This window comes from Bufo gargarizans, chromosome 3, assembly GCF_014858855.1.
Source record: "Bufo gargarizans isolate SCDJY-AF-19 chromosome 3, ASM1485885v1, whole genome shotgun sequence".
NCBI lineage: Eukaryota > Metazoa > Chordata > Amphibia > Anura > Bufonidae > Bufo > Bufo gargarizans.
Genome location: NC_058082.1, coordinates 87,671,564 through 87,695,565, shown reverse-complemented (window position 1 = coordinate 87,695,565; position 24,002 = coordinate 87,671,564). Strand labels below are relative to the sequence as shown.

The following is a 24,002-nucleotide window of genomic DNA, read 5'->3' as shown; positions in this document are numbered from 1 at the left end:
CCGACGGGTCAGGCTCAAGTGTCTGCTCCGTCACCACATGGGAAATGTATTAAACGCACAGCAGAAAACAGATTTATAGCCTTCTTCAGGACTGCTCACCTCGGTGCATCGGCGGACGGACCAATAAGCTGACCCATACACATTGCCGCACTCCTGACATCCGTTTTAGTAAACAATTGTACTCCCCATAAATTATATTTCTGGAGCATTTATTCTTATTCAATTCCTCTATTATTCCTGCTACAAATTTACAGCTAAATGTACAACTGGGTGTTACCAGTTGGGGGGGGGGTGTCACCACCTGTACAGATAGACAGGGTCAGGCAAGATGGCTATGCAGGAACCAGGCTCCTGTCAATCAGGAAGGAGAGGGAGGGGCTATCAGAGGAAGCAGGAGGAGCAAGGGTGCACAGAATGGATTGGGACCGCCTCCTGTGCACTCAACCTCAACTGCTCATCTGCATATGGATTACATTTTTTCCATCACTCTCTTCAGCAGAGTTAGCCCTACATGACACTGGGGAAAAGTGTTTTTTTGGCATTTCTAGTAGCAATTGCCATTTTCCTCTCACTAATTTTATGAACAGGGGGCAGGGTGTGGGCAGAGCTCACTGATCATTTACACTGCCGGTGACATGACGAGCCATACATGACATGGCTCCTCCAGCAGCGCAGGCGATCCTGATGAAGCAGGGTTAACGTGTCTGGTGCAACGCCGAATCTGTGAAGAGAAGGGGGGGGGGGGGGGGGGGGGGGGGGAGTGTCGTGCGCACTCCATTTGACTCTATGGGACTGATGCAAGTGTTCAGCCACTTCCAGCAGACCCACATGTGTGTCCACTCCAAATGTATCCCCAATCTGGTGGACAGGGGATATGTTGCTGTAACAGAACCCCTTTAAAGGGTTTATCCAGGAAAACATATTGATGACACCTTCAGGATAGGTCATCAGTAGGAACGAGCGAATCAACTTCGGATGAAACATCCAAAGTCGATTCGCACAAAACTTCATTTCAATACCGTATGGAGGTACCACTTGGGACCGAACCAGAGTTTGGGAAATATATTTTTTACAGTATAAATCTATTTCTGAAGTTATTATGAGAAGTCTTGCAAGACTTCGCAAAGTAATAACTTCGGCTCATCAGAGCCAATACATTCTAATACAGTATTGAAACAAAGTTTTATGCGAATCAATTTTGGATGTTTCATCCAGAGTTAATACGCTCATCCCTAGTCATCAGTATCAGATCTGCGGGGGTGGGACTCCTGGGACCCCATCAGTCACATGGCCTAGTAGTTGCATTCACTTCAAATGGGCTGAGCTGCAATACCAAGCACTGCCACTTTACAATGTATGGCGCTGTCCTTGGAAATCTGCCTCCGCGTCCGCCTCGCTCACCAGAGCTCCCTTTAACAGCCGATTGGCAGTGGTCTCGGCACCACCGCCAATGTGATAATGATGATCCTGAGGAGAAGTAATAAATATATTTTCCAGGATAACCCCTTTAATGCAACAGGACCTGAAGCCGGGAGTATTTTATCCAGGAAAAAAAAAATAATAAAAAATCATGAGGAACAATGACCGTTTTCAAAGTCGATGCTCTGGGCCGATGAACAGATACTAGAGAGGTAAATAAAAAAATAAAAAACATATGGGGGGGGGGGTAAATGGAGTGCGTGCAAGCAGGTGTTTTATTTATTTTTCTCCTTTTTGCAGCCCCCTTCACCCCAATAAACCTGCAGCAGCGCGCACGTGTCTCACCAACACAACTGAGTGATCTTTCATCATGGCCGATCATTCACGGAGGACAAGTCACTTCATACAAATGCTTGTAACTCTTGAAAAAAGGGGCTTGTTTTAGAAGAGGACATGGAGCAGCTGCCTATACGTGCCGCTATGTAGGGGTCGGCCGCAGAGCGGGCCACAGTGCAAGTGAAACAAGAACGGCATTAGGGTTATGGGATGAAAGGTCAGCGGAATAATTTACTTTCGAGAACACTCAAACAGCAGATGCAGCGTGCGCCTGTACCCTCATTAAAGAGGCATTAGTGACCATGACAGAGGGGGATTAGCCTCCAGCAGGTTCCAACACACACCAAAAAACACACTGCCTTGCTGCATACTTGATGCTTCCATGTCAATTCAAAGACAATTTATGAGGACTTTCTGCAGCCCCTGGTTCTCGTCCTGCAAGGAGTACGGGGATTTTATCCTCTAGGATGAGGGGGATTTTTAAAGTCAGTTTTTTTGTAATTTACAATAAATTTATGAAATGTCGCACAATGTTTGACAAACTTGGTGCCACCTCTTTAAAGGGGTTTACACCCATGGGGACCTTTTCTACAGACTCCCCAGCGTGGCATGACCCGAGGAGGTGATCATACTTGGGCTACTTTCACACTAGCGTTCTTGCTGGATCCAGCAAAAAACGCTTCCGTTACTGATAATACAACCATCTGCATCCGTTATGAATGGATCCGGTTGTATTATCTTTAACATACCCAAAACTAACCCGTCATGAGCTCCATTGAAAGTCAATGGGGGATGGATCTGTTTTCTATTGTGGCAGAGAAAACGGATCGGCCCCATTGACTTGCATTGGGGGTCATGTCGGATCAGTCTTGCTCCGCATCCCAGGAAGGAAAGCAAAATACAACATATTGCGATTTGCTCTCCAGTATGGGAACACAACTAAACAGAACGGAATGCATTTTGGAGCGTTCTGTTCAGTTTTGTCCCCATTGACAATGAATGTGGACAAAACTTTTTCCACGGTATTGAGACCCTATGACTGATCTCAAAAATGAAAAAGCTAGTGTGAAAGTGGCCTAACCCGATCCTGCCGCTGGGTTCTGGCTCTATCGCTACCCACACGCTCTGCAGGTCCCATGAGACTGCTGCAGCCTACGACTGGCTGTAGCAGTGACGTGTCACAGGGTCACATGACACAGGGATGGAATAGCGAGAACAGAAGCAGGAAGGAAACGCCACCTGAGCTGTGTTCAGTAGAGAGCTGCAACAGAAAGGACATGCACACTGAGCTGTGATAGGGAGATAGCTGCAGCAGAAAGGACACGCCCCCTGAGACATCCGCCTGAAGTCAATCTAGCAAAGCAGCTTGAGCAATGAATGGGGAGATGTCTGGATCCATGTGAGGTACAGGGCTGGTTTGTTAGAAAGACGGTCATGTATTATATAATGGTTCATTTCATTTTTTTACATCAGTCATGGAACCATGGTGATGGATCATGTGATGGACCATGTGATGAGCGCAGTGACTTCATCAAAGGTCCTATTCCTGTGCACAGCAAAGATGAAGACAGAAGAGAAGCCGGGCTGCGCGAACAAGTGGATTAAGGCGAGTTAAATTATTATTAATTTATTTTTAACCCCTCCAGCCCTATTGTACTATGCATTCTGTATTAAGAATGCCATTTTCTCTTATAACCATGTTATAAGGGGAAATACAATCTACGCAACACCTAACCAAAACATGCCGGAAAAAAATCGTGCATGTTCCCGCAACGCACCCGCATCTTTTTCCGCAATGCCCATGTGAAACCAGCCTAAGAGTAACAAAGTTCTTTAAGACTTTTTAAAGATACTTTCTGGAGTGCAGTGCCTGATCAATCCCCTTTTCGTTTTTTTTAATTATTATTATTATTATGCTTTTGTCAACTTTTAACGAGCATTGTTTGGTGCATAGTTTTTTCAAACACCAGACCAAATTTACATGTGTTCAGGACCCCCCCCCCAATCAGACACTCTGTTCAGACCACCCCCCCCCCCCCAATCAGACACTCTGTTCAGACCCCCCCCCCCCAATCAGACACTCTGTTCAGACCCCCCCCCCCCCAATCAGACACTCTGTTCAGACCCCCCCCCCAATCAGACACTCTGTTCAGACCCCCCCCCCAATCAGACACTCTGTTCAGACCCCCCCCCCCCAATCAGACACTCTGTTCAGACCCCCCCCCCCCCAATCAGACACTGTTCAGACCCCCCCCCCCAATCAGACACTCTGTTCAGACCCCCCCCCCCCAATCAGACACTGTTCAGACCCCCCCCCCCCAATCAGACACTGTTCAGACCCCCCCCCCCCCCCCCAATCAGACACTGTTCAGACCCCCCCCCCCCCCAATCAGACACTGTTCAGACCCCCCCCCCCCCCAATCAGACACTGTTCAGACCCCCCCCCCCCCCCCAATCAGACACTCTGTTCAGACCCCCCCCCCCAATCAGACACTGTTCAGACCCCCCCCCCCCCAATCAGACACTGTTCAGACCCCCAATGTTAAAAGCCCCATTCAGACCCCCATGTTATTAAGTCTTCTGTTCAGACACTAAGATCAGACCACAATGCTAAGACCCCCATTCAGACCTCAGACCAGACAAAAATAAATAAAATAATGAATAAATCAATAAACCCAACTCTCCTGCTCTGGGGATCCAGCGCTTTTCTGGCTCTTCTTGGTGCGCTGTGAGCCACAGCACGGAGCTGACAGAGGACAAACAGGAAGCGATGAGTACAGAGCCCGGGGAGCGCTGCGTTCACCGCTTCCCAGTCCTCCTGTATTATTGAGCACTTCCATAATGGGAGCACTCATTAGTATTCGCCCCATAAGACATACTGAAACTTCCCCCTCAAAAAGTATTTTTGTGGTGAAAAACATGGTAAAAACCTAGGTCCACGCCGCTCATCTCTGTAAAATCATTAGGGTCCAATACAAGCTCATACAATTGATATGTTCACAATGCACGTCAGTGGAAACGATCCACGTATTGTGAGATTTTAAGGAGACCACAGGAAACCATCTGACGACTGGCCCGTTGGTTCAATGTGTTGTACCCAGAGCAAAAATGACTGCCCTCCTGTGATGACATATCAATCGGTTCTCCAGTGCAAAGCGAAGACGGCAGAGCAGGTTTTATCCATGTAAGCACCTCCGGCTGGGCAGCCTCCTCTTGTTCTGGGACGGATTGTCTTCGATAATCTCCTGGCACAAGCCCAGTAGCATTATTCCCCAAAATAAACTGCACAGAAGGTTAGCGCTAACAAAGGGGGCTCAGCTGCTGCTTTATAGGAAGAGATCAGCGAGAGTGCAGCCATCAGTCACCAGACCCAGAAGAGACCTGCTGCCCACACACATCAGCATCTCTCCGCACTCATCTGTGGCCGCGATTACATGATGGTTTATGAAAGCCATCGCATCACGGCCAGAACAAAACGATGGCCTCGGAGAGCACGAGTAGAAGAAGTTTATTTTTTTATCTCCACTGTGATAAGGGTCAAAAAAGACCGGGACGCCATCATAACTTCCCAATGCAGTTGTGTATTTAAATGCTAAATGGAAAGGGAAGGCAGCAGGTCAGATGCAGGGAACTGAACAGACCCAGGACCAGGTCCACGCAAGTGTAGTACACGTCTTTATTTAGGATGCGTGACCGGGGTTTGACGGACATGGACTCTCATCATCATAGATCCTATGATTCAAAACTCGTCTGAAACATGGACGCATAATGCATCGGTAATACACGTGTGTGGGCCTGAAGGGCTTATTAACTGCTTTGTTGAATGTCTTTTACAAGGAATAGAGTCCAATGGATCATTTTTGGCGTACACACTGGAAAAAGCTTTGACAAGCGGAATAATGACTTTCAGTTGTCAATTTAGTCAAATTTCTAGAAGGAAGAGCAGAAGAACAAGCACAGTGTTCTGGACAGCATTTTAGATTTTCATTTCTTGGGGAAAAAAGCATTTCCCAAACTTGAAGTGTCAGGAGAGCCGACAGAACCTCTTTAGGGTAAGAGCACACGGCACATTCGTGTCAGGCGTACAGTGTGGCCACATCTGACACTAATTAAAAAGGTTTCCCGATTTTTTTTAAATTTTTTTTTACTGATGACCTATCTTCAGGATAGGCCATCAATACCTGATCAGCGCGGGTCCGACACCCAGGTTCCCTTCCCAATCAGCTGTTTGAAAAGGCACTGGTGTTCCTGTGAGCGCCGCGATCGTACATTGTATAGCGGCTGTACTTGGTATCGCAGTCCAGCCCCATTCACTTCTACAGGGCTGAGCTGCACCTAGAATGTGAATGTGTCATCACTTGGCCTAGGAAAAGCTGCGTGTGCCGCTGCCTTTGCGAACAGCTGACCGTCGGGGGCCCAGGGTGTTGGACCCCACCCATCAGATACGAGTTGGAACCAAAGTAGAGTTTGGTTTCTAGTTTTAAAGTGGTTTTCTACTTTAAAAATCAATTACTAAAGTTATTATACACAGTCTCGCACGTCTTTGTGAATAACTATGGCTCATCGGAGCCCATGCATTCTAATACTGTACGGAGACATCTCCGTACAGCATTAATCCGAAGTTATGAACGAAACGACTTAGGATGTAACATCCGAAGCCCGCTTCGCTCATCAATACTGCTGATCTATCCAGAAACCCCCTTTAAGCTAATGAAGACCTCACTGTTCAGTCGCTCTGTACCAGGCGGGGCCTTTAACAATGCCAAGCAACTAAACAGTGCGATCTCAGTTTAATAAGAGCCGTGCACGATCATGCTGTGAGTTCACACCCTAACCGTAGTTCCTAGAAATGCTCCGACATTGGATAGAATCTCATTCCGTCGTATGCGTCTATTGCGCTGCCTACACGGAAAAACTACAGATCTACCGTGTATGATGTCACAAGCATTTGGGTCTTTTGCCATGTCTATCATAGCACAGGATATGCCCCAACAGTCCTCTAAGGGGTAACCCCACCTTTGGGACCCCCGCTGACAGGTATTGCAGTAAAGATGGTCTTGTACGTGCACAGCTCTCTCCATTCAAGTGTATGGGAAGACAGCAGAGCAAGCAATAGCCCCCTTTATGCAAAGCTTTGAGCAATCCCGATAGATATTTATCATAGAGCAGAAGTGCCAAGAGGCGTCCTGCGTCCAGCTGCTGAATGACGGAGCGTCTGGGGGCGTGCAGATGTTCCCAGCTGCCGCTACAAATGGCAGTTTTATCGCAGGCCTTAGATCTGCACACAAGCATTCTGGCTTCTCAACCTGTTCTGGGACTATTTGAATAGTATGTCAACCGGAAAGAATGTGGATTGCATGCTGGGGTGATATGACACGCCTAAAATATCAACCCTATACCAATGAAATCTTCCAATGGGTTGGAAATGAACGCCATACGGCTCGCACCGCGGCCTGTAATACAAACCGGATAAGTGTAACCGCCCCTACAAACCAGGGCTTTGCAGAATGTACATGTGACCGTGGCACGCCGTGCGAAGTAAGATTGACATAATTTATTCATGAATCAGTCCCCACGGACACGTTCTGACGCATCACAAGACAATTTTTACTTCGCAGTCCAGAGACGTATCGGCTTACAGATCACGAGTGATGCCACAGGCAACCTCGGATAATCCAACATGGTTAGCCGACCTGCACACACTGTGTATTTGTATGGAAAAAAAAACACAAACCCGCACTATTTATCACAGCTTGCTTGCGTGTTTTTTTTTTGTCTTTTATTACAGATTTTCTGTTTCTATTAACAACTTCAATTGAAGTCTATGGGGAAAACCATATCGATACGAGGGAAGAATCACAACCTGACAGGCTGTGGATTTTAAAGTCTGCACGGCAGGTGAAAAGGAGCACAAAGTACGTGAAATTTAGCAAATTGTACTGTATAAGCTGCGAGTTTTCCACAAGTAATCCTCACTGTGTGCGGTTAACCTCCGGATGCCGCTCATCTAGACCCTGTCTGTGTGCCCTATTAGGTAGGTTTACAATCGTCAGGGCAATTATTGGGAATGATCAGCCGTGTAAAGCAGCAGCATAATGCGCATTCATCGGGCGACACGATATTTCATGCAGATTCATCTCAATTAGGGATAAGCGAATTTCAGATTTTGAAATTAGTTTTCACTTCTTGTTGTGGTATTTACTGAATTGCGTTACAGACCATAACGCAATTCCATGATGGGAGGTATTCCGTTATTCATTCAGTCAATGGGCTGCATAACTGATCCGTCCCGTTTTCGTTTTGCCTCTAAAGGCATTCTGTCATGGAATTGCGTTATTGTCCGTGGTAACTGAATCCATAACACAATTCAGTAAATACCACAACACGAAGCGAAAACAAACTTCAAAATATGAATTCGCTCATCCCTAATCTCAATCATTGTTTCTGGGCAGCAGATTGTCATGTGCGAACCGTCATCTGCCACCCTGGAACAATGAATCTCTATGAGGACGACCGATTGCAGCAGCCATCACACAGTGGAGGAGATCGCTGTATGTAAATGCACTCTTTCCTCCACTGACGAGCAGGCAGTTATCAGGAAGGAACGTTCCCTTCCCGATAATTGCCTGTTCGGACAGACTTCAAGGAAGAAAGCTGCATGCAGGTGTGCGATTTCTCCACCGAAGCCAAAGAAAAACCCAAACTGAAGATTTGTCAAAATTAGGCCTCATGCACACAACCGTATTTATTTTGCGGTCCGCAAAAAATATGGATGACAACGCTTGCATTCCGTATTTTGCGGAACGGAACAGCTGACCCCTAATAGAACAGTCCTATCCTTGTCCGTAATGCGGACGATAATAGGACATGTTCTATTATTTTGCGGAACGGGAATACGGACGCGGAATGCACACGGAGTAACTTCTGTTTTGTTTTTTTTGTGGACCCATTGAAATGAATGGTTCCGTATACGGTCCTCAAAAAAAATAACAGAACAGACACGGAATGAAAATACGTTCGTGTGCATGAGGCCTTAGAGTGCATTCACACGACCATATGCATTTTGCAGTCCGCAAAACGCAGATCCGCAAAAATAGGAACGACATCCGTGTGATTATCAGCATTGCATCTGGTTTGTTTTGCGGATCCATTGTAAAAATGCATATTCTTGTCCGCAAAACGTTCTCTTTTATGTCGGGACCGCAGAACGGACATACGGCTGCGGACAGCACACAGTATGCTGTCCATATTTTTTGAGGACTTATTGAAATGAATGGGTCTGCATCCAATCCACAAAAAAAATGTGGATTGGATGCGGACCAAAAATATGGTCGTGTGAGAGGGGCCTAAAGGTGTTTAAAAAATATATATTATAAATCACATAAAGCTTCACATCAGCAGTTTCCCTCTTCAGATGCAAACAGCAGGTTTGGTCAGTGGGTATGAAAAAGTCAAAGAATAACCAGGGTTAATATTCTCCTCTTCAATTTACATACCATGGATGATGCAAACTATCCCCTGACCCCTCTGTAATGAAGTCTGTCAGACCCTGGAAGGAGTCACTTACTCTACACGGCATTATCCTGCAATATGGGGGCACAGGGGAAGCCAGTGACGCCCAGGATCTGCTGGTGGAAGCACCCCCAAGAGCGGAGACAAAAACTACAACCCATCATTACACTTATGGACTGGGGAAAAACATGAACGGCTCTTAAAGGATTATACTGTGGTTTGCATGGGGGTGGAAATATGTAGTTCTCCACTTCTCCCTGCACTTCCTATACTCCACCAACCTTTAAAGAGGACCTTTCACCGATCCTGACATTGTGAACTAAGTATACAGACATGTAGAGCGGCGCCCGGGGATCTCGCTGCACTTACTATTATCCCTGGGCGCCGCTCCGTTCTCCCGCTATGCGCTCCGGTATCTTCGGTCACTAAGTTATGGTAGGCGGAGTCTGCCCTTGTTCTGCTGTAGCGCTGGCCAATCGCAGCGCAGAGCTCACAGCCTGGGAGAAAATAACCTCCAAGGCTGTGAGCTCTGCAATGCGATTGGCCAGCGCTAGAGCAGAACAAGGGCAGACTCCGCCTACCATAACTTAGTGACTGAAATCTCTGCCTACTATAACTTAGTGGTCGGAGATACCGGAGGCTATACCGGGAGAATGGAGCGGCGCCCAGGGATAATAGTAAGTGCAGTGAGATCCCCCCTCCATGTCTGTATACTTAGTTCACAATGTCAGGATCGGTGAAAGGTACTCTTTAAAATGATGTAATTGAGCTGCTAAAAAATAAAGATAGGGGTTTGGCAGAGCCAGGCCTCCCATGTCTTTACCTCTCTGTAGGATTTCGTACCAGATCCTACTGTATTTGGCCCTCCATACCAAAGGATGCAAGATCTGCTGTATCTTGTAAAAGTGGTGCTGGGCCACCCAAATTGGCGAATTGTGAAGTATATATAGTAGTTGTGGCATAAAAATCATTTTGATAAGATTCCCCCGACCTATCACCGACAGATTATTCAATATATCTGTTTTCATTTTTTTTTTTTTATTTGGCCAGTAATGATATCAGGTTATCAAGCCCGGGGGCTAGTGGAAACCTCAACACCAAGGTACTTAAATGACGATACTACTTTAAGTTTAATGTGATCCAAACATAGGGACCGAGGCAGAGGGGACAGGCGGAAGGATGACAGATTTATCCCATTTAATATACAGACCCGACTGTCTGCCAAAGTCCGATATTAAGGAAATAATTGGGTCCATCGATGAGGCCAGATCTCCAACATACAGAAGCATATCATCCGCGTACAGCGAAATTCTTTCCTCCACCTCCCCTCTCCCCATGTCCCTAATCAAGGGAGTAGACCGCATCATACAAGCCAATGGCAAAGAGGAGGGGCGACAGAGGACAGCCCTGCCTAGTGCCAACTCTCCAATGCCAACACCGGCAAGAGTTTCCCATTGACCCCGAGGCGGGCCCTTGGCTGGCTATATAGTAGTTGTACCCATTTAATATACACCGGACCAAACCCCAATTTTGACATGACCACCCACAGGTAGTCCCACTCACCACTGTCAAAGGCTTTGGCAGCGTCAAGCGAAATCACCGCCGGACATTCCCCCACTGATAATGTCTGTATCTGTAGATTAAGGAACAGCCGGCGCAAATTAAAGAAAGTAGCCTTTCCTGGCATAAATCCGCACTGGTCCTCATGAATAATATGTGAGATGACCGACACCAATCTATTAGCCAAAGTCATGGCCAATATTTTGACATCTACTGTGAGAAGGGAGATAGGCCTATACGAATCTACTTTAGTAGGGTCTTTGCCGGGTTTTGGAAGAACTACAACTATAGCCTCTCTTATGGAACTCGGCAACACTCCAGTCTTATAAGAGTCCTGGAACGCAGATAGAAGGTGCGGGAGAAGGACCTCCTGATGTTTCTTGTAAAAAAACTCTCGTGGTAACCCATCTCCCCCTGGCACCTTATCATTGGGTATAGACCTCACCGCCAATTCCAATTCCTCTAGCTCAGGCATCCTCAAACTGCGGCCCTCCAGCTGTTACAAAACTACAACTCCCAGCATGCCCGAACAACCTACAGGTATCAGCCTACAGCAGGGCATTGTGGGAGTTGTAGTTTTACAACAGCTGGAGGGCCGCAGTTTGAGGATGCCTGCTCTAGCTGAAGGTCACCGTCTAGCATCTTCCTGTGGTCATCTGTCAAATATGGCATTTGGACAGCCTGCAGATAGTTATCCCTCTCTCCCGCCATAACCTGGACCTGTATACCTCAGCAAAGTGGGCATGAAACACACCCAGCACCTTCTCATCACCCCCCACCATAGTCCCCTGTGTATCCGTGATAGCAGGGATACATGAGGGGCCCTCCTGCACCCTAATGACTGTGGCTAAAAGGTGACCAACCTTTTCTCCCTCCATATAATATTTCTGCTGCATAAAGAACTGTTTCTCTCCCGCCCTATGAGTTTGGTGCTCTTAATAATTTCTGCGCTTCTAACCAGCTCGCAGCATTAGCTATATATGGCCTCCGTAGCTTGGACTCTATTAGAGAGCTCAATATGAAATGACCTGCTATTAGTTTTGTGGGCACTTATCAGTTTAATATAAATGCCCCTTGTGTAGGCTTTCATGGTTTCCCAGACAGTACTGGGGCTGGCTGAGCCAGCATTAATGTTAAAGAATTCCTTCAGAGCGGACGAGACAGTATCTCCTGTGTCCTGCGAGCTGTAACCAGAATGGATTAAGCTTCCACATCTGTCTTTGTGCCCACCTATCTTCACCTAGATTTAGTGCCACCACGACCGGGGAGTGGGCAGAGATGCTACGGGGCAGGTAAGCAATCTCACTGATCCTGTCCAGCAGCATCGGAGACCGGAAATATGCATGTCTACTACAAACAGGTCCCCTCTATAGCGGATAGGTGACAAGTGTCTGAGCGGCCATTTGAATGGAATCCATGGGACTCCTGAAAATAGAGTGCTCCCGTTCTCATGATTGGCAGGGCTCCCCTCCTATCAGAAGCTTATCCTGTAGATAGGAGATAAGTGTTGTAATGGGACACCCACTTTGAAGAACCCTTTTCCCGGGCAGAGAATACGCTAGATAATCGCTAACAAGCGTTCACAGGAATGGCTGTGTAAAAGTGCCGATTACCCGATGAGCTAAATGCTTTTTATCAGGTCATAGATCAGCCACTCCACTGCCGGCAAATAATGATGGTGTATGGGGACAAGCAATAGCATTAATGATCACTCCTCCCCATACTGTGGAGGGGATCACAGCATGTAATAGCAGCTGTCACCTTTGCTGATGAGCAGGCGACTGCTGGGAATGAACGCTTCCCTCCCGACAATGGCCTGCTGTATCGTCCCATCTAAAGGGACCTTAAAGCAACCCTCCGGTTCAAGAAGAAAAAAAAATTAAAAAAAATCATTAACTGGGGAACGAACAGAACCTTTACCTGGCGACTTCCTTTTTATCTTTATAATTGCAGATCTGCTAATTCTTGGGCTATTCTTCAGCCATCTAAGATGGCCGCACCGATTCCCAGACTACCCGATGCATTAGTAGCCAATTCCTACTTGTCCAGCCCTACTTTTTTTTGAATCAAATCGTTTTTATTAAACCATTATTTGCAGAATACCATAAAACAATACAGTACATTTTCCTCAGTTCCTCCACCAAGTGAAATCAGTATACAGCATTGCCGGTAGAAATACCAACACACATTAATAACAGGCGTCAGTACGCAGCTGGCACACAAGTAGATTCAAGTATTGAGACAAACATTTTATGAGACCTAACAGACCCAAAACACCTCCCATCCCCCCCCCACCCCACCCTTCCCTAACTCCTCCCCCCCCCAACAGACCAGTCCTGAACCCTCAAGGGCCTATATAACCACGTGAGTATGCAATAACCAGTCACTCCATAGTTTATCAAACTTCTGAGGACACCCTCTCTTCACATATACCCCTTTTTCCAATATCAGCATGTCATGCACCTTCCTCTCAAACTCATCCAATGTAGGCGGACTTCCCTGGATCCACCTCATCGCCACCAACTTCCTGGCCACGTACAACAATCTTCCCACTGCTACCTTAACCGATTCAGTCCCTCCAATCTCCGACACATACCCCAATACACACACCTTGGGATCATTTTGAATTTGTAAAGTCATTTTACTATTAATCATATTCCTTACAGCATCCCAGTAATTACCAATTACCGGACAAGCCCACATCATATGCAACAAATCTGCACCATCATCCATACACTTTGGACACTTGTCATCAATTCTTACTCCAACCTTTTTTAGGAACACCGGTGTTTTGTATACTCTATGTATAATAAACAGTTGGGACAATTTACCTTGTTCACTCAAGGACACCCTGGGGACTCCTTCCAGTATATCCACCCACTCATCCTTAGATATACCTCCCAAGTCAGCCTCCCATTTCTTCATTCTCAAGAGCGGAAACCCCTCTAAGAACTTATCAAGTAAAAAAGAGCGTACACCTGAGATATCAGCCCTCTTCCCTCCCCCCCCCCCCTGTCGGGAGAACAAGCTTATGTACCGTCTCCATTGGGGCTATCACACAACCTTTTCGCAACGTGACTTCCAGGGCATGCCTCGATTGAAGATATTTATAAAACCATCCCCTAGGGACATTAAATTCTTGCTGCAGGTTCTGAAACGACTTACATACCTTCCCCTCCATCAATTGGCCAATTCTCATCACTCCATGAGATTCCCAGTTCCGAAGTCCTGACATGGCAAAAAATTCAGGCAACAGGTGATTATTCCTAATAGGGGAAAGCTCACTGATTCCACCTACACCTCTCAGTTGCTTCACCCTTGCCCAAACTTTTTTCATAAGTTCAATAAGAGGGAATTTTCCCCTCCCACCATGCATACCTGCCCCCTCCAGAATACCCATGAGGTCCCGACTGCCCAACCAATGCTGCAATATCTGCCATGTCATATCCGGCACCTGGAAGCTAATCCAACCCTTGAAATGCTGACATTGGGAAGCTAAGAAGTAAATCCATGCATTAGGAACGGCCAGACCCCCTTCAGACTTGGGGTACTGCAATGTCTCTAGTTTAATCCTAGCCTGACCATACTTCCACATAAGGTCCCTAAATATAGAGTGAATTTTCTTAAATCTGTCCAGGGTTATCCACACAGGAGCATTGTTCAGCACATAGAGCAACTGAGGCATCATAACCATTTTTAAAAGGTTCACTCTACCCACCACTGAAAGAAAGAGCCTACACCATGACCTCACCTTTAGCCTAAAAGCAGCTAGCATCGGAGACAAATTAAGGTCCTCAAAATCCGACAATCTAGGTGTTATATACAGTCCTAAGTATTTAAATTTATCCACCCAAGGAACCAAACTATCCACCTGTCTACCCGTCAGGGCCTGCCCATCAATCGGCATCAGAGAGGACTTTTGCCAATTTATCCGAAGCCCAGAGAAGCCCCAAATCTGTCAATCAAAGCCATGGCCGCATCCAGGGATGTCCCAGTATCGCCCAAAAAAAGCTGAGTATCATCCACGTACATAGCCACTTTATTGTGCAGCCCACCGTATCTAAACCCCTCTATAGTTGTTGATAAGCGGATATAAGCCGCAAGCGGCTCTATCGCAAGAGCAAACAAGGGCGACAATAGGCATCCCTGCCTGGTGCTCCTAGCCAGAGCGAAACAGTCCGTCAACCCTCCATTAGCTCTGATTCTCGCCTTGGGGTTAGAGTACAGGACCTTCACCCACTGAATAAACCGCGGCCCAAACCCCATGATTCTCAAGACCCCCCACAAGTAGCTCCACTCCACACTATCGAACGCCTTGGCGGCGTCAAGAGCGAGCAAGGCCCTGTCTCCACTATTATCCGCCGGAATGTCCAGCCCTACTTTTGAATTATTGAACATATTGTCAAATCACCTGGTGGGAGATTTGGACAAAAAACTACTATGCAAAGAGCTGGAGTGGATTTTTCGGCTTTGTACAGAAAAAACAGAAGGTCTAAATGAGAGGAGTAGCTATACTTGGTTTATACATGACCCCGTATAGCCTCCCCTAGATGAGAGGAGGAGCCATACCCGTTTCATATGACCCTGTATAGAATCATCTTTGGATAATTCTCGGCATTATGTTCACTTCGCTATATATTCATCTGATATATACCAGTTACCCACAGTATTCCAGTTCTGTGACATATTTATCAGGTCCCTGGGGTCTTCCGCACTTTGTTATCCACCCAACGGGGGTAATTATATTTTTGATCAGCCATATCGCGTTACATGTGACACCTATGAAGCGGTACAGTTCAGTTACTAGCAACACTGTTTATATCATAATGTTCTGTTGTTAACGTGTTGCAAATGTATCGTTTTTAGTGTGTAACATACTTCTCTCTACGGGTCCACGCCGCGCTTTGTGTCCTTCCGCATCAACAATACTATACGGACGCTTATTGGTCCCCCGTCTATTCACCGTCAGGCTGGGACGCTCCATTGTGTTTTGAACAATAAGGCAACTCGCTGAGACGTAGGGCGGTACATGCCGTTCGTGCCACGCCCCTCCCCCGGTGATCGGGTGCTTTGGCTGAGCCATCTGCCTACTTCATCAGAGAAGAGCGCGCGCACACGGCCATACTAGTGTCTCCATATTCTGTGCCATAGTTTTTTTATTTTTTGGGCGATTGTCTCAGGTAGGGGCTCATTTTTTGCGGGATGAGGTGACTGTTAGATTGGTACTATTTTGGTGGGCAAACGCCTTTTTGATCGCTTTCTGGTGTACTTTTTGTGATGTAAGGCGACAAAAAAAATTGTTTATTTAGCACAGATTTTATTTTTTATGGTGTTCATCTGAGGGGTTAGGTCATGTGATATGTTTATAGAGCCGGTTGATACGGACGCGGCGATGCCCAATATGTATACTTTTTTTTCTCCCCCCTATTTTTTACCAATTTTTTTTTTTACTTTATTTGGGGAAAATGACGTTTTTGTTTATTTTTACTTGAAACTTAATTTTTGGGGGGGAAAACTTTCTTTTTTCAACTTTTTTTGTCCCACTTTGGGACTTGAACTTTGGGGGGTATATTCCTTTACAATGCATTCCAATACTTCTGGAATGCATTGGCTGTATGAGTACTACAGTGTGTATTACTCATACAGCTTCCGGGGCCTGTGAGATCCAGGGGGCTGGATCTCACAGGCTCGTCACCGGAAGGCAGCGCGATGCCTTCCTTAGGCATCGCACTGCCTTCCATGCCATCGGGTCCCCCCCACAGCCGCATGGGGACCCGATGACACCGCTGCAACCGCAGCTAAAGCCGCAAACCGCAGGTCTGAATTCGGGGGGGGGGCTCTCAGCGGGCATCCTGTTCCGAGATTAACCCCCGTCGCGCCGCAATCTCGTTTTAAACCCATGACGTACCGGTATGTCATGGGTCCTTAAGGACTCGGAAAACATGCCGTATCGTTACGCCATGCGTCCCTAAGGGGTTAAACTAGCTGACATTAGCGATGTGCTAATGTCAGCTGACACAAATATAGTTATGTTCATCTCACTGCCTGCCGCCGTTATTAAGAAAAACTAACTTTTATAATATGCTAATTAGCCTCTAGGTGGAGGGGGTGCGTTGCCCCTGCTCCTAGAGGCTCTGTTCCTACCTCTGGCCACGCCCTGATACACTAGATTGACAGGGCCAGGCAGCGTTGGCCCTGTCTGCCATGTAAATCTCGCGCCTGCACCATCTCGTTCAGTATTCGGCGCGGACAGTGAGTGATGGGCGCTCGCCGGCTGCCTCAATGCGCCTGCAGCGAATACTGAACGGTGCGAGAATTCCCCAGCGCACAGGGCCGGCAGTTGGAGGTGAAGGCTGCCTGGCCCTGTCAATCTTTTTTTTTTTTATCAAATCTTTTTATTCAAGATCAAATTTTTCATTTTATAGGTGAACAATAGGGACAACACACAAGTCCATCCCAAACCCTCCCCACCCATCCCCAAAGTCCAGGTGCAGTCCATCATCGAGGAAGTCCACAGCAGATTGCAGAGTGTGATCCAATGCACATGCAAACCACAAGCACACCAGCTCATACATTTATTACTTAGTACCGTACATTATGTCCATTTACATTACATATAGATTATGACTCACACTTCCTTCACCTTCCCTAGGCCTCTGCCCTAAATAGTAAGATGAAAATGTTCAATCCAGGTATACCATATTTTATTAAACTTTTTGTTATTTCCCCTCTTCTGATAAACATAACTCTCGAGTTGCACCAAGGTGTGTGTCGATGTCATCAATTCGCTTAACTCCGGTGGATCTGGAGCTATCCAGCGAGACGCTATCCTCTTTCTAGCCTGATATAAAATGCGCTGAATAGCCATCTTGACCTCTCTAGATCCTGACACTTCCCCAACATAACCTAATATGCACAATAAAGGAGAGCGTTCAATCCTAATCTTATAAACCTTCATGATGAGGTCAACCACCTCATTCCAAGCGTGGACAGTTCCACATAAAGTGTATCAAGTCAGCCGAGGTAGCACCACATCTTGGGCATGTGTCATCAGCACGAAAACGTATCCTACATAACATTTTTGGGGTCCTATATACCCTGTGAAGCAGCAGCAATTGTGAAACCCTATGAGCCTCACTCACCGCTATATCAGAAAAATCGGCTAGCACCTTTTCCCATTGGTCCGCCTTCAATCCTGTTACATCTTTTTCCCCACTTTCCAAACAGTTGTAACGGGTTCTTTTTATGCAAGGCTTCCATTAGACTAAGGTAATGCAGCGATATCACTCCCCCCGAGCCGCCACCAGTGGCCGTAAGGTCTATAATCAGATGCTTCTGAGCAGGCAACAATTTCTCCTGTCGCTCCTGCACTTGTATGGCATGTCTTACTTGCAAGTATACATAGAAGAGGAATTGGGCAGACCGAACTCCTGCTGTAGTGTAGAGAAATCTTTAAGGGATGCGTCCCCGAATAATTGACACAGCCTGTCCAGGCCAAATTTCCCCCATGCCTTGACACTGGAAACCTTATTAAGTTCAGCATACATAATATTCGGCCAAATTGGTGTAAACTTCGTATACCCCTCAATACCTGCCATTTTCATGGTTTTCCACCACAAGGCCCTGTCAATCTAGTGTAGCAGAGGTGGGAGAACGGCGCCTCTAGGAGCAGGGGCAACGCCCCCCCCTGCACCTACAGGCTAATTAGCATATTATAAAAATTATATTTCTGCAGTAACGGGGGCATAGATAAAAGTAGGAATAGACTAGTTAGGTTCAGCTGACATTAGCACCCTTTAATATATGGACGGCTTGGCAAAGTGTGAATGAGTTATCACATGGAAAGAATAATCAGCCATTTCCATAGATCTCTGCACACCTAGCAGTGCTCTACTTAAAGGGGTTGTCCGGGTTCACATCTGAACCCGGACATACCTCTATTTTCACCCCGGCAGCCCCCCTCACATGAGCATCGGAGCAGTTCATGCTCCGATTGCTCTCCTTTGCACTGCTCTAAATCACACAGGGCAAAGGTATTTTTTGGAGATCCGGTGACTTACCGGGGCTCTCCATTGGGCTGTCAGGAACCCCGGTGACATCACCGGCACTGATGGGCACGCTTTAGCGCTGTCCTAGCCAGTAAAATGGCTAGGGCAGCGCTAAGGCCCACCCATCAGAGCCAGTGATGTTACCGAACACACTGCCGGGCAGAAGCTTCCGCTCGGCCGTGTGTTATTGAAAACAAAAGAGCCCGTGCCCTGTGCGATTTAGTGCAGGGCAAGGGAGCGCATCGGAGCATGAGATGCTCCAATGCTAGCCTCAGGGGGGCTGCCGGGGTGAAAATAAGGGTATGTCCGGGTTCAGCTCTGAACCCGCACAACCCCTTTAATGTGGCATTGACCAATTAGCACAGTACATAAATGTTCTCTAGAAAAAAAATATTAAATGTTCCAGATATTTGCTGACACTTACTACAGTATGGTTACCGCTGCTGATCAGTTGGTTAACTTCATGGAAAATGCTCTTGCAGTCAATCGATTTGTCTAAAGATCCTCTCTTTACTATGACCGCTACTGCCAGCAGGATCTGTTCTCGTACGTATTTCTGAAGGCTGTAAAAAAAAAAAAAAATATTTAAAACCTAAAGAAATAAAATAGTAAAATGTATAGAAAAAAAAAAAAAAAAAAACTCCCTAACAGAAGTGAGTGATTATAAAAAAGAGGGGAACACCTCCACTGGGAGAACTAGTAGTACACAAGTCTTTACCACAGATTAAAATAATTCCAATTCCGTAATTCCCGTGTGCTGAGATCATGCTCTCACGAGAGAATAACTTCACTTTTAGATCTGATTTTGACGTTGCAGACACCTGAAACCACAAGCCAGGACCGTGACACTCCCCTAATATCTAACTCAAGACTAAAAGGGCCCACACAAATTAGACCTAACGTCACTGAAAACTGAGAAGTTCATAATCATAATGACCATTCATCCAGTGAAATTTAAAGGGGTTCTCCGAGAATTATATAAAATGGCTGCCAGTATCCAAGCAGGACTGGTCGCAACCACTTGCAGAGCTGCCTAGCGGTGCCTCACTACACGCGTCACTGCTGTGCACAAGATGGTAAGGATGTGATCCTGCCTGTGATATTCCATCATGGCTGAGCAGCCTGACAGGAGAATTCACCAGTATGTAGTATATACAAATGCCAAAGCGTAGTGTGTAGTGACACCCTGACCCTCACTCCCCCCAGAACTTCTAGGTTGGAATGGCAGGACAATGGACAGGCGAGTGCATATGTCACAGGTAGGGGTTGGATTACCCCTTTAATGGCCAATAGGGATGAAATAATGTATGGCTGTGTTAGCAAAACAATCCCTCTCCAGACGGTTGTTTTTGAAATGGTTGTTCACCCATCAGCCTCTTTCTATTCAATGTGTATGGGCCCTTAAAAACAATGTCTGGGGTTAAACAGATTTCCGATACTAAACTAACTGCTGCCCACATCTCCACACAGGGCCCAACACCTGCTTGCAAGTTTGCTGAAACCATGCAGCCTAATGCAGTGAGTGCCCCCTAGTGGTAGAGAGTAAAAAATGCGCTATGAAAACAGCAGCTGCACTTACTTGGGCCTTTGTAAGACATAAGTTAATAGGAATGTTCGGAGTGACTCTATGCTACTTTTTTCCAGCAGGATCCATTCTCTTACAACAGCCTCCATGATCGCCGTGGCAGCTTGAAAAAGGACGTAGTCCACTTTACTAGTTTCTGTGAGGGGCAAAGAGGGAAACAGACGTTAGTTGGTAAAAGGGTACAGTTTGGTCACTACTGACGAGGTTTCATTTGACATTCTAACAAGCGTTTGTCTAATATAGATAGAGAGATATTAGGACCTTCCTGTGAGTCACTGGTGTCCTTGTGCAGAATACTAAAGCTAACCCCTACCCACAGGGCATAATTAACTGTTCTTTAGGGGTCAGACCACTGGGGACACCAAACGATCCAGAGAATCCCGATCCCCTGGTCCTGCCACTCCCTTTGTTCTCTAGGAGACTGCAGAGTGGCACTTGGCTACTTCCAGCAATCCCATAGAGAATGAATGGAGCGGCAGCATGTACGCTTGGTGTAACGGGACTCCCATTTCTCAGGGTCAGTGGGGGGCCTGCGGTTGGACACTCACAGATCAGATACCATTCATCTTGTAAATAAGAGATAACGTTAATACTTGCCACCATTTTTTTAGTTACTATTGTAATCCAGAAACCTTTACAGCAAATTGCCTTCCTGACAAATTCAACAGCTCCTATGAAGACCCATGCATCTCCATGGTAACAGACAACACACAAGGCCCATGTAGTCAGCTCCTGCAGTCGCTTCTTCTATTAGTTTCCTTCTTATCAACACATAAGATGGCTAGGGATGAGTGAATCAATATTAATCTCATCAGCAAGAGTTCTTCACCTACACTTCTGGGTAGCAGCTCATGAACAGTCACTGCTCCAGTAGCGGAAGCAAAGGCTCTGCACTTGCGCTGCTACTCAGATCAGCGACAAGGGGAGGTGCTTGTCGGGAGGGGGGGGCCCACCGCCAACCACTTATAGCATCTACAAAAGCCAGACTTCAAACTCCTATTTTTGCACTCCGACTCCAACCACCCAAAACGGAGTAAGAACCCTTCTAGTCATCGCCGTTTTAGGAGGAAGAAACCCAAGACGGAGAACATTGATGATTAATATGTCAACACGTCTCTAAATTCCAATGAAGGTAAACAGGCTGCAGGTGACACATTAGATAAACTGCACAACATTAAAAGAGATGGCCACATTCTAAAAGAAAAACGTGTGGCCACTAACATAGGAAGCCCCAAACCGCCACATTTCTCACCACAGCGCCTCCTGCTGCCCATGGATTCCACCTGTAAACAGCCAGCATATCCATAGCAAATCAATATGGAAGTGGTTAAGTAAGTGACCCAAGTGCCCACTGCCCTGGACGCACCCTCCTCTTCAGCGCATGCACAGAAACTTCCGGCATCTGCGCATTTACGGAATGCTTTCAGCACCTAGAAGTGAATGCAACCAGAGCAGTGGTCCGGGGGCAAGTCACGAGACCGCAGTCAACTTGATCATCATGATGTGGTAGGGGGTTTAGGGTTTCTTATGCTAGTGCCCACATGTTTATGGCATTTTAGAGATCCTTTTAGAACATGGTCATCCCCTTTAATAATTACTTAAAATATTTTTGAGTACAGTTCTGTACATTTCTACAGACTCCACAGCCCTGTTTCTTGCATAATAATCTCATATATATTTTTATGACCTTTGTTAACAATCTCACATCCTCATTCATTAAAAGGGTTTTCCAAAAGTGTAAAAAAAAATGGCTGCTTTCTTCCAAAAACAGCAAAACACCCGTCTATGGGTTGTGTCTGGTATTGCAGCCCAATCTCATCCACTTCATTGCAATAGCAGACACAAACCATGTACAGGTGTGGTGAAGTTTTTAGAAGAAAGCAGCCATGGTTTTTCTAATCGTGGACAATCCCTTCAAGGAAAGCAGTTCCCACATTTCCATCAAAACCAGAAGCAGATATCTGGTGATCCCAGCACGGCAGCCCTCACCCCACCCATACTCACCTAATATGTGTTTGCATACGGCAAAGGGGGACTTGGATTTTCTAAAGGAGAGAAAGATGTGTTCTGCGTGCTGCCGTTGTTCATTATTGACCATGGATGGCGGAGCCTACAAGAACGGAAAAGAAACATTTTACATCAGGTTTGTAGCGGTCTAGGTATGTACCTGGAGGATTTGTTTCCTTCCTCGTCAGAACTCCCTCGAAATCGGTAAGTGACTTCTCTAGGACTGCTCCAGCAGGGTGAAAGTAACCAAAGGATAGGTGATAAGTATCTGCTTGGCACACTGCTGGGGCCCCTCCGATCAGGAGCCCGTGCCACCCAGTTGGAATGAAGCAGCAGTCACTCCATTCAGCTCTATAGGGGTGCCGGAGATAGCCGAGCCCTTGTACGCTGCCAGTCCCAGAGCTGAACCGAGCAGCGGACACGGATTCACATCCGTTACTCCATTCAAGAAGCAAGCACTGTTTTGCGGTCTGCACATGGCCAGCACTAGGATAGAAATGTATTTTCTTGTCCGTGGCTGAGGACAAGTATAGGACATGTTCTATTTTCTTGCAGGGCCACAGAACGGAAGTGCGGATGTGGACAGCAAATGGACCCTCAAACTTAATTACTTAAGAGCTGAAAGCAGTAAATCGCCTATGTAAAGGACAGGAGGATCTTGAGGGTTGTCATATGTAACCCATAGCATGACCACTTCTCAGCATAGCCACCTACAACTGAGGAGACAGCACCATCTGGAGGACAAACCTGTCATTACACTGAACTATAACAGGAATATAAGACTCCGTAGAAGGTGTTCTTTTTTTACGGAACCGTTCACTTGAATGGAAGTTACTCCGTGTGCATTCCGTTTCCATATGTCCGTTCCGCAAAAAAAATAGAACATGTCCTATTATTGTCCACGTTATGGACAAGGATAGTACTGTTCTATGAAGGGCTAGCTATTCCGTGCCACAAAATACGGAATGCACACGGATGTCATCCTTATTTTGCGGACCGCAAAATACATACGGTCGTGTGCATGAGCCCTAAAATAGAGCCAAGCCCTGCTCCGGACAGCAGAGACACGGAGCAGTAACATGACTGATAATGCTCAGAGAGATAAAGTTGTCACAGATCACAGAGAGGCACGGAGCGTTATCAGTCATGTTACTGCTCCGTGTCTCCGCTGTCCGGAGCGGGGCTTGGCTCTCATTAACGCTGTGGATGACACACACGGCATCCGCTCGTGTGAAAGAGCCCTTATGTCCCTGCTTCCTATACGCAGTGCATTGCATGGACACATGGGGCTGCTATAAACTGGTAGACAGAAGGGGCCCTGGAGACAACATTCAGACAACCTTCTTGTTCAGGACCTTTGTTAACCCCTTAGTGACCAGCCTGTTTTCGTCTCATTCCAAGAGCCATAACTTTTCTATTTTTCCGTCACTGTAGTTATAGGAGGACTGAGTTTTTGCGGGACAAGCTGTAGTTTTTAATGGCACCATTTAGGGGGTACACGTAACTTATCAATTAATTTTATTAACTTTATTGGG

General features: G+C 46.5%; 1 protein-coding gene across 1 annotated transcript in view; it reads right to left on the bottom strand.

Moving 5' to 3' along the window:
• The window catches only part of XPO4 (exportin 4), a 115,005-nt gene that overhangs the window by 78,044 nt on the left and 12,959 nt on the right, over positions 1-24,002 (bottom strand). Inside the window, exons 2-4 of the mRNA XM_044287005.1 lie at positions 22,465-22,570; positions 20,455-20,596; positions 19,300-19,438 (exon numbers count right to left, since the gene is read on the bottom strand). Coding sequence (XP_044142940.1) covers positions 19,300-19,438; positions 20,455-20,596; positions 22,465-22,570 — 387 coding nt within the window. The remainder of the gene's footprint in view (positions 1-19,299; positions 19,439-20,454; positions 20,597-22,464; positions 22,571-24,002) is intronic.